At 55.7% G+C, this 9,870-nt stretch overlaps 1 protein-coding gene and 1 long non-coding RNA gene across 2 annotated transcripts; one reads left to right on the top strand and one right to left on the bottom strand.

The window, feature by feature from the left end:
* Positions 1-215: 215 nt before the first annotated feature.
* Positions 216-6,365, bottom strand: LOC117098343 (spermatogenesis-associated protein 31E1-like). Its single transcript, XM_033236787.1, has 5 exons — positions 6,079-6,365; positions 5,268-5,325; positions 4,665-4,725; positions 3,393-4,405; positions 216-3,290 (listed from the first exon to the last, which is right to left on the bottom strand). Exons 1-5 carry the CDS (start codon positions 6,304-6,306, stop codon positions 229-231), a joined length of 4,422 nt encoding a protein of 1,473 aa, XP_033092678.1. The 5' UTR covers positions 6,307-6,365; the 3' UTR covers positions 216-228.
* On the top strand, positions 4,356-5,349 carry LOC117098344. Its single transcript, XR_004443352.1, has 3 exons — positions 4,356-4,443; positions 4,573-4,675; positions 4,943-5,349. It is a non-coding gene; the product is annotated as an uncharacterized LOC117098344 (long non-coding RNA).
* Positions 6,366-9,870: the final 3,505 nt, after the last annotated feature.

Genomic DNA, 9,870 nt, shown 5'->3' with positions numbered 1-9,870 from the left:
GAGGGGGTCCTCCACGTCCCTGCCAGCCTCCTCCAGGCCCAGCCATTCTAGAAGCCGCACTCAGGAGGAGTGGACACGGAGCCCGTTCCTGTGCCCTAGCATGGCACAGACAGAAGCCACCACCTCTGCAGGGAAACCAAGTGTATTGGGAACTTCTCTGTGAAAGTCGGGAACACATGGCGGCTGTGATCACCCAGGCAGGACAGGCTTAACATGTAGGTGTCAGTTTTATTTGAGTAGAACCCCGTCTCCCCCAGGAGACGTGCAAGAAGCCTTCTCTGGTTCAGGAGGCAAGACATCTCGTGTAGACCTCAGTTCCTGCGGGCTGCGGATGGGGCCACTCGAGGTTTTTGCCACTCGTGGCCTGTGGTGGTGGGGGCCAGCTGGGGACACAGACTCCCGGGGAGGTGGGGCCCATCTGCTGTCTCTGTCTCTGATGTTGCTGTTTTTGACAGGACAGTGGTGGCCCCTGGGGGTGGCTTTGGGGCTGCAGGCCAGAGCTCTGATCTCTCTGCTATGTTCTTGGTGGCAGTGACCCCTGTGGCCACAGGAAGGCACATTCTCCTGAGCGTGGAGGTCACCTTTGTGGCGACTGACCTCTGAGGGACCACGTCCCCACCGAAGCCCCAGTTTGTCCACCAGGATTTGCCTCACACCTCTGCTGATGGTCCAGGCTTCATCAACCATGCAGTCCGTAAACAGCCTTGCTGGGCCAGACCCCCAGCTCTGGACAGCATCTGCCCCAGGCTTGCCTTTCTCCAGGACGTCTTCCCACCCTGCGCCTGTTTTCCTGGGGTGTAGACCCTGTGGATGGTGACCGATCTTTCTCCGGAAGTGGCTTTCTGGTGGCGTCTCTCCCTTCTCCGGCTGACGCTGGTTGTATTTCCTTTCTTGTTTGTCTCCTATTTCCCTGGCGTGGGGACGGTGGCTCCTCCCACTGGCGTCAGAGGTCCTTGGTCCCTTGGAGCCGTGTCCCTGCTCCCCTGGTCTGGGTCTCCTGCGGGCCTCACCCTTGTCCGCAGAGCCCAGCATCTTCTGACTCTTCTGTGGGGCCTTTGCTTTCCGGCTCCCAGGCTCCCGCTGCCGTGGGCTGTCCCCTCCCTTCCATGGGAGGGCCCATGGCCCCTGCGAAGCCGTCGTGTTCTTACTGGACACACTCTGGGAGGTGGACAGAGGGGCCTGAGCGGGCAGCCTGTCTGCGGCAGGGAGCATGTCCACATGGCGGCCTGGAAGGCACAGATCTATGGCGCCATCCTGGAGGAGGACGCCTGAGGCACGGCCTGGCGGCTGCTCCTCTGAATCCACCTGCGCTAGGAGCGCAATCTCACTGATCACCTGCGATTTCAGGCGCTGCTGCTCTGGATCCTGAGCAACACAGATTGTAGACCCTGAGGGGTTATCAGTGGTCCCCAGAGTCCCCGTGCTCCTCAGATCCACCTGAACGCTTCCTGAACTTGCCCTCACAGTGGCTCCCACGGTGACGTCCCTAGTGGGGGGCTTCTCCTCCCCCACCTTCAGTGCCTCCAGGGCGTCTTTGGCCCTTGCCCACTGGGACCCTATGCTGAGCTCTTGCAGGGCTCTGCTAGTACACACGTTTCCTGGGGACATGCTCTGGCTCTGAAACCTTGCCTCGTTCCCAGCCATTTCTGAACCCATACTCCCCGCTAGTCTGGGTTTGGGTTTCCCGGATGCCAGGACAGTCCTGCTCTGCCAGGTTCTGCCCACAAGGCTGCATGTGGGGGGCTGAGAAGACCCCCTGTGCTCATGTCGAGGTGGAAAGGCCTCTGGTCGCCCACGGGTGTCAGCTGACTGGGACCCTCTCAGGAGCCTCTGGGCTTCCTCCTGCTCAGGTGGTGCGGGAGCGAGAGCACCACTCACGGCCAGCACTGACTTGCTTGTTGTTCTGTTGTCTCCTGGACCATTCTGAGGACGTTTTCCCGGGAAAATGGGAACCTTGGCTGCAGATTCATTCCGAGATTCCCAGGAGGCCCAGGGGGGAAAGGTGGATTGTGGGAAGGGCGGGGCCCGAGCCTCACCTGACCGGACATTTATGGGCTCCAGGGATTGGAGGTCTGGACCCCACCTGTGTCTCACACGGAACTTTAAAAGATGCACTTCCAGCATCTGCTGGGTGCAGGGCTGGAGGAAGGAAAGCTCCTGGGAGGTGTTCACGTGGGCTTTCCCACCCCTCCAGGATGCCAGCTTCCCGGGTTTCCTGTGGGTGTCAGACTGGGGAACAGCACATTTGACCATGAGCCAGGAGCGACGCACAGGCACGGGGATCCAGCCCTCTTTGATCTCCCCCACCTTCCTGGCCAGATGGATTTGCAGCTTGTTTTCCAGATGCTTCTTCTCTGCGTCCCCGGGTGTGGAACTTACTGATTGGTATTTCCAGGGCCTCCATATGTCACCTTCTGCCTCCTCCTTGTCTTCCTCCAGAAACTTCACTGAGGTCCTTCCTGGGCCTCGATCCCGGCTTGGGTCTGGCCCTAGTTTGGACCGTAAGCACCCCTTCCCAGAGAACCTTCTGGAGCTCTGGAACCCGGTCTTCTGCACATCCTTCCTGCCCTTCCCTGCAAATTCAGAAGGCTGGGAGGGCGAGAGGGCCTGCTGTGTCTCTTCTGCCTGACTCTGGGGCCTCCCTGGGAATTCCCCCTGGGGCTGCAGCAGGTCCCCAGATGCCTGGAATCTGCTGGGAGGGCCGCAGGACTGCTCCTGGTGGATGGCACTCCTTCCTTGCCACCGGTGCTCTGGGAGCTCAGGGCTGGTGGTAACCCCGGGAAGGATAGGGCCTGACTTGGGGCTCCAGGAGGCTGGCCTCTCCTGGGGAAGGTGGGCAGTGGGCTGGTTCAGGCCAGCCGGAGACTTTTTGGGGAGAGAGGGCAAAACCCTCTTCCACTTTGGTTGCTTCTTCAAGGTCCATTCAAGATTCTCCTTTCCAGCGGGGATGACAGACTCTGTCCTCTCCTGGGTTCTAGGGTAAGATGCCCCACAGTCCCTAATCTGGGGTGGAGAAGAGCACGGTAGGCTTGGGACAGGGGGTGAGAGGTGGGCCTGGGTCTGGATCCCAGCCAAAGGCGGGCACTGGGACTGGGGCCAGGCTGGAGTGAAAGGCTGGGACTGGGCCATGTGGTGGGGCTGGGGCGGTGCCTGGGAAAGCTGCGAGGATGCCTCAACCTCAGGTTCACCTGGAGGAGAAGTGGAGGATTTATCCAATGATACAGAGTGCGCATTCTGTGAGGAAGGCGGTGCCTGGGAAAGCTGTGAGGATGCCTCAACCTCAGGTTCACCTGGAGGAGAAGTGGAGGCTTTATCCAGTGATACACAGTGTGCATTCTGTGAGGCAGGCAGTGCCTGGGAATGCTGTGAGGATGCCTCAACCTCAGGTTCACCTGGAAGAGAAGTGGAGGCTTTATCCAGTGATACAGAGTGCGCATTCTGTGAGGCAGTCTTGCTAGAAACCCAGGCTGTGGCTACTAGGGACTCGCTGTTGAAAGATGGGAGGTTCCAGAAAAGCTGGCTGCATTTCTGCTGCAAGTGGTCCCCCACCGCTGTGGCGTCAGAGACTTGCTGAGGACAGGGCAGCTGCTGTGGTTGGGTTGACACGTTCCAGAAGGGATTTAGAGTCGTGATGTCCCCCTCCTTCCCCAGTGATGTCATCTGCGGGTGGCCGGCCCGTTCCCTTTCTTTCTCCTGCCACATCTTCATCAGTGCTCTCTTGGTGATAAGAGTCTCCAGCAGCTTCTGCACATCAGGGTGGATGAATGTGCAGCCACCTACCTCCACGTGCCTGGGTGTGGGGTCTCCCCAGAAGGAAGCCTCTAGGGGGTGGTCGGGAAGATGCTGTGGCTGGGATTTGCCATGTGAACAGGTGGAGAGGCCCCAGGTCGTGGCAGCCTCCCTCCAGCAATAGAGTTCCTGGATGGGATCGCTGGAGCACCCAAGGCCAGTGATCACCCTGGTTGGAGAAGGCAGCCCCTGGTTGTGTAGAGGGGAGCTCTTGGGGACGGGGCGTGTTGTGGAGTCACACTGAAGTCCAGCCAGGCTGGAGTCGGGTGGAGGTGGAGAGGAGGTCAGGGGACCATGCGGCTGTGGTGAAGGAGGAAAAACCACATGTGGCCGGGATGCAGGGCGTTTTAGGGGAAGCAAGGGCTCTGGAGGCTTGGAGGCACTCAGGGTTGAGTGTGGTCCAAAAGGCTCTGAGAAGGTCATCGGGCCTGGTGACAGGGTGGAGGCCAGAGGAGCTGGGGGAGCTGCTGGGGACAAGCTGGCAGGAGATGGATCTGGCATGCATTTCCCATGCAGCTGGTGGGCCTTAGCAGGCGCTGGTTTGCACACGTCACCCGGGGGTTCTGCACCTAAGGGCAGATGGGAGCCGCCCTCGCCAGCGAGCTTCCTCATGTGGCTGCAGGAGACAAGAGGCACAAGCTGCAGCCGGGGCAGGTGGGGCCGAGAAGCCAGGAGGGGTGGGCACCTGGGGCCTACAGCTCCTCCACCTCCCCCACTACTGACTTCACAAAGCTCTGCTTAAGCCTGCCCCAGGGCTTCAGTCCTCTCCTCTCCCCTTCCCAGGACCTCTCCCTCCCAATCACCAGCAGGCCCTAGGGTTGCATCAGAGGCCCTGGTAGGAAGGAGGACATGGAGAGAAGGAGGAAGCTCCTCACCTTTCCAGAAGGTAGTTCAAGTCCCGGGTCTCCTCCAGCTCCCTCAGGAGGATTCTGCAAGCTGGAAGTCACGAGACAGGGTTATGGTGGAGAGGGCGGTGCCTGGGAACCTCACAGAGGCTGAGTGGATGTCTCTTTAGGGGACACCACAGGGAACTAGACTCTGAAACCTACACATTTGTGGCCAAAGCCACATGGGCCTGATGATGACAGGAAGGTGTCCACTGTGCAGCACTTTGTCATTTGCAAAAAGTGCTTCCACGTCCACCCCTTCATAGGTGTCACAACCATCTTGTTGGGAGAGCAAACGGGTGGTCTCAAAGAGGAGTCAGCCATGGCCGAGGTAAACAGCTGTCCACATGGACCTGGAGCCTCCCTCACCTCCCCCCATATCCCGGCAGGCCTTGGTCCCTTCCCCACACCGCCCCCTTATGGGCAATACCAGTCCCAGGCCCATGGCTTCATTCCCACAGGGAATCTGAGGAGGCCCCAGGTTCTGATTTCCCTCCCAGGAGTTTCCCTCTCAGGCCTCTGCAAATGACTTCCTCAGGGACAGGCGATGCTGTCACCTCTGGGGAGTCCCGGGAAGCAGCAGAGCCTCACCTTTCAGAGCTGAGATCTTCTTTCTGCTCCTGGACCTCCCCCTTCTCTCCCTTTGAGGCTGAGAGGCAAGAAAGGATGAGGGGCTGGGACCAGTTCTCAGTCTCCTCTCCCCAGACCAGCTGCACATGCAGTACTCATGGACACGGCTCCCTGCCTCTAGCTCAGGGAGCTCTGTGTGTGCTTTTTACTCATGTTCACCATGAATGAAATGTTTTCCGTTTTCCTTCTTAGGAAAATGCAAGGAGGCGTTTTCTGTGTGACTCCACCCTGGTGTCCCCAGTCCCTGCTCCTCCCCGAAGGCACACCCAGGCTCAGGTCTGCAGGCGCCTCTGAGCTGCCGGTAGGATTCTGCTTCGGAGGAGAATGGAGAGGAGGCCAGGGACCATGGGGTTGTGGTGAAGGAGGAAAAGCACATGTGGCCGGGGTGCAGCCACAGGCGAATCCAGGCTCTCGTGGGAGGCTCTCGGGGGCTCAGCACAGCTCCCAGATCACACAGAGGAGGCTGGGCCCCCAGGCACCTGGCCCAGGAAGGGGGTGATGAGGCTGGGGCCTGACCCAGTCCTCGCCACTGAGTCTGGTGTTGGTTTTTGCCCTGACGCCCCCTGCGCACCCCACAGATGGTCTGGGAGCTGGGGGTGGAATCCTCCGCCCACTCTCACCCCTGCCTGCCCTGCCCTGCCCTGCCCTGCCCTAGAGGGATGACGAGATTTCCCATCGTGGGAGCGTCTCTCGTTGTTTAGGAAAAGTGGAAATGAGGGGCGGAAAAGAAGAGAGAATCTTTCTCTGTGGGGCTGGGCTGAGGGCTCCTCACCTCCCTGCTGCTCCTCTTCCTCCCGGGCGGGGGTGAGGGTGGGTCACTGTGGAGGTAGGAGTGTAATAGGTAGAGGAGCACCAGGCCACACACACTGGTGAGGATGAAATCCATCATCCAGGGAGTGGAGCTGGGGCTCAGCCATGTGGCACTAGGGCTCTTCAGAGGAAAGAGCATTGTCTCCATCTGAAGTGCAATGTCGCCTTCAAGCAACTGAGGGCTGGGCATCCCCTTTGGGTCTAGGGAGTGGGGCCCAGGCCTGCATCACAGAGCTGGGGCCTCTTCCTCACAAAGGGCAGGGGAGGGGCAGTGGGAGGAGGAGATTGAAGCACAGCCCCGCCCTCAGCTCCCAGCCCTGGGTCCCTCCACCCTCCTGGGTCCCCCAGATCCCTAGGGCCTTCCCACTCCAGCTGCTCACCTGTCAGAGACAGCCCTGGGTCCATTTTCCATTCTCTTCTCCTGGAACACAGGTGTCACCTGGCTCTCCTTATGCCTTGGAGATCCAGGCCTGAGCCCGCCCATTTCACAGCCTTTGAAACTCTGAAATTCTCTTAGCAATCTAGGTGGTTTCCTAAGGATTATTTTAGAATCTCCTCTGTTTTCGTAATTTTCCCACACCCTATGTTTTCTACTTTCGTCACCCCAGAATAGAACTTTTAAATTCACAAAACTAAAAAATAAAATGAAAACACAAATAATTAAACGTCCAAATGACATTTTTATGTTAGGATCATAATTGTGAGTTACCAGCTTATGGAACTTGCTGTAACAAAACCTCAAACACTTCATTATTTTCAAAACAATAATTAAGCCTTTACTTATTCTCTTTAGATGTTTCATATGTTGTCCTGATCCATTTTTTCTTTCTCTGCCCCAAATACAGTCCTCACTCTCCGAAGTTTTGGAACATGTGTGCTCCACCATCAGCCAGGAGTGGTTTGGGGTGATCTGAGGTCCAGCTCCTTTGGGTGGAGAGTAGGGCTGGGCACTCCATGCCAGGCTGGAGTCCAGTGTTCAGCAGCCTCTTCTGATATCACTCATGTCCTCTGTACATACTCTTTTTTTTTTTTTGAAATGGACTCTCACTCTGTCACCCAGGCCGGAATACAGTGGCACAATCTCGTCTCACTGCAACCTCCCCCTCCTGGGTTCAAGCGATTCTCCTGCCTCAGCCTACTGAGTAGCTGGGACTGCAGGTGTGTGCCACCATGCCCAGCTAATTTTTGTATCTTTATTAGAGACTGGGTTTCACCATATTGGCCAGGCTGGTCCTGAACTCCTGACCTTGTGATCCGCCCGCCTCGGCCTCCCGTTCGTATTCTTTGCTCCACAGTGTGTCCTGTTTTTCACCTCCTGCCTGCTCCAGACCACTGGGGCCTCGTGTCTGGCCTGTACCTGATAGGTAGGGTACTTTGAACCCTGGAGGAAATGATCTCCTTATACTGTTAGACATCTTTTGGGCACCTGAAACTCAGGATTAGAGATTGCACTTTTTAATCACTGTGTGAAACATTTATTCAATACTTGAAAAATGGCCTTGAAAATCATGTACATCTTTGTCATGTGTTCTATGTAGCCTCAATGGAAGTGAGACCATCTGAGTTTATTTGGGTCTGTTCTCATGAATAGGCACCTTCAAGAGCACATCTGCTTCATCTACTGCTGCTTTTATCTGCCTACAGTCTCTTCCTCCTTTATGAGATTGTCCCTGGGGAGACATGACAGTCCCTAATGTGTGACAGTCCCTTGCCAGTTAACTGGGTTAACTGGCAAGAGTGGAGACCCCAGTGACACCAGCTAGGATCACTGGGAAGTATGGGGGTTCTAAGTTCTACTTCATTTGCAGGGAGCTTAGGCCTGAGAAGCGGGTGTCATCTTGACCTGCACAACTGGGCTTGGGCATGCAAAGAATTGCCCCACAACAGGCCGCTGCCAGGTCAGTAGGTGCGCTCTGCGTGAGGAACAGGAACTGGAGATCAGAGACAACTGGTTCACATCAGCTCCACATTTAGGGAAAAGATTCGTTTTAGGTTCCATTCCTCCTCAAACCTGATGTTCGCCTTTCTGGATAAACGAGAGGACCGTGTGGGTGTGGGGGTTCCCAGTCTCTGGTGGGCCGTGTGCATGTCTCCATCCATGCGCCTCTGTTCCCTCCACAGACTTCACTCTGCAGGTTCAACTCTCAACTGCTGTTCATCCAACCACCCACCCACCTGCCTGCTGCAACGAGGGCGAGGCTTCCCAGTGCCAGCCCCTTGCTCCTGCTGCTGCAGGGGGAATGAACCTCATGGCCTTGCCTTGACAACCACCCCCCCCAACCACACACACACTTCCAGACACTGTGGTGCCCACAACAGACCCCTGCGGGCTTTTGTGGGACACCACACCTGCTTGGGAAGAACTGGGCCTCTCATCTTCCCTGGGCCGACCTGGGTGCCTTCTTTTGCCTTCCTGCCTTTGTCAGCCCGTATTTTACTACAGCCAATTGCTGTTCCTCACAGTGCCTGTAGGACCCTCCTTCCTGCACACCGCAAGTCCCTGGTCCTCAGGCATCTCCAGAGTCCTGGGAGTCTTCCTGGGCTCTGGTGTGGACTGGAGTCGCAGCTTTGATCTCACCCCAAGTTTCCACTGCAGGGAAGCAGAGGAAAGGGGAAGAATTCCTTAGAAAATGAGAATGAATGTCTCTTTGGAAGAACAGCTTCCCCCCCAGCCCCCGCCCCACATAGTCTCTGACCATCCTTAAGTATTTAAAACAAACAAATACACCCACACGGGCATTTCCCATGGTGAAGCTGAACTTCCTGCAAATATCTCTCATGTTGCATACACATGGAATGCATGCACCTCAGCTGCACAACCTTATCATAGTCAATGTCTGTCTGTCTCAGTAGAGACCTTGAGGTACCTTTCCTAGTGTGTTTTGATTGTCAGCCTTTGTGGACCCCTGTGCACTCATGCTTCCCTAATTTCTGCATGAGGAAAACAGATGGGGGAATGCGGGCTGACAGGAGAGTGCTGCGACTGTGCATCTGGTGGGCAAGAAAGAATGATCACCCTGCTGACAATCTTCCTTTGGACTTCATAGTTAATCTAGAAATCTACTTGAAGAACAGTGGAAACACTGAGTATGGATTGTTGATTCTATGAACTCTTTGGTGCACCTAAATGCTTAGGCATCCAAATTTTATAGTTGTTATGCAATTATACATGCACACACTTACAGATTATAGGAAGACAATTTTTTATATGATAAAAAAGATAATCTTGGTTATACCAACAGATAAATTGTTCTTATTGACTGGGCGCGGTGGCTCACCCCTGTAATCCTAGCATTCTTGGGAGGCTGAGGTGGGTGGATCACCTGAGGTCAGGAGTTCGATACCAGCCTGGCCAACTTGGTGAAACCCCATCTCTACTAAAAATACAAAAATTAGCCAGGCTTGGTGGTGGGCGCCTATAAGCCCAGCTACTTGGGAGGCTGAGGCAGGAGATTCGCTTGAGCCTGGGAGGCAGAGGTTGCAGTGAGCCGAGATTGTGCCACTGCACTCCAGTCTGGGGGACAGAGTAAATTCATTTCCAATGTATACATATTTTCTATCACAGAAGAGTTTGCTGCGTAGTTAACTCAGTAATCACCAAACTCAAACAAATACATCCTTAATTAGTTGAACGAAGATCTTTCAGTGGAGCTATAACTCAAACTCAAGGCTACTGTATTGCCAAATAGCAAGTGGCTTAGTTGGAACTAAGAAACAGGAGCATAGCAAGGAAGCTGGTGGTTACAGTGGGAAG

The sequence above is a fragment of the Trachypithecus francoisi genome, unplaced genomic scaffold, assembly GCF_009764315.1.
Source record: "Trachypithecus francoisi isolate TF-2019V2 unplaced genomic scaffold, Tfra_2.0 Lachesis_group16, whole genome shotgun sequence".
Lineage (NCBI taxonomy): Eukaryota > Metazoa > Chordata > Mammalia > Primates > Cercopithecidae > Trachypithecus > Trachypithecus francoisi.
The sequence above is the reverse complement of the archived record's forward strand: the minus strand, read 5'-3'. Positions and strand labels throughout refer to the sequence as shown.

What these genes read in the sequence shown, in the direction of transcription:
- LOC117098343 (XM_033236787.1), bottom strand. Translation starts at nt 6,306, where the DNA reads ATGCCCAGCCCTCAGTTGCTTGAAGGCGACATTGCACTTCAGATGGAG. An exon ending in TTGAACTACCTTCTGGAAAG is followed by an intron (nt 4,406 to 4,664) that starts GTGAGGAGCTTC and finishes TGTCTCCTGCAG; the next exon opens with CCACATGAGGAAGCTCGCTG. An exon ending in AGCCTCCACTTCTCTTCCAG is followed by an intron (nt 3,291 to 3,392) that starts GTGAACCTGAGG and finishes CTTCTCCTCCAG; the next exon opens with GTGAACCTGAGGTTGAGGCA.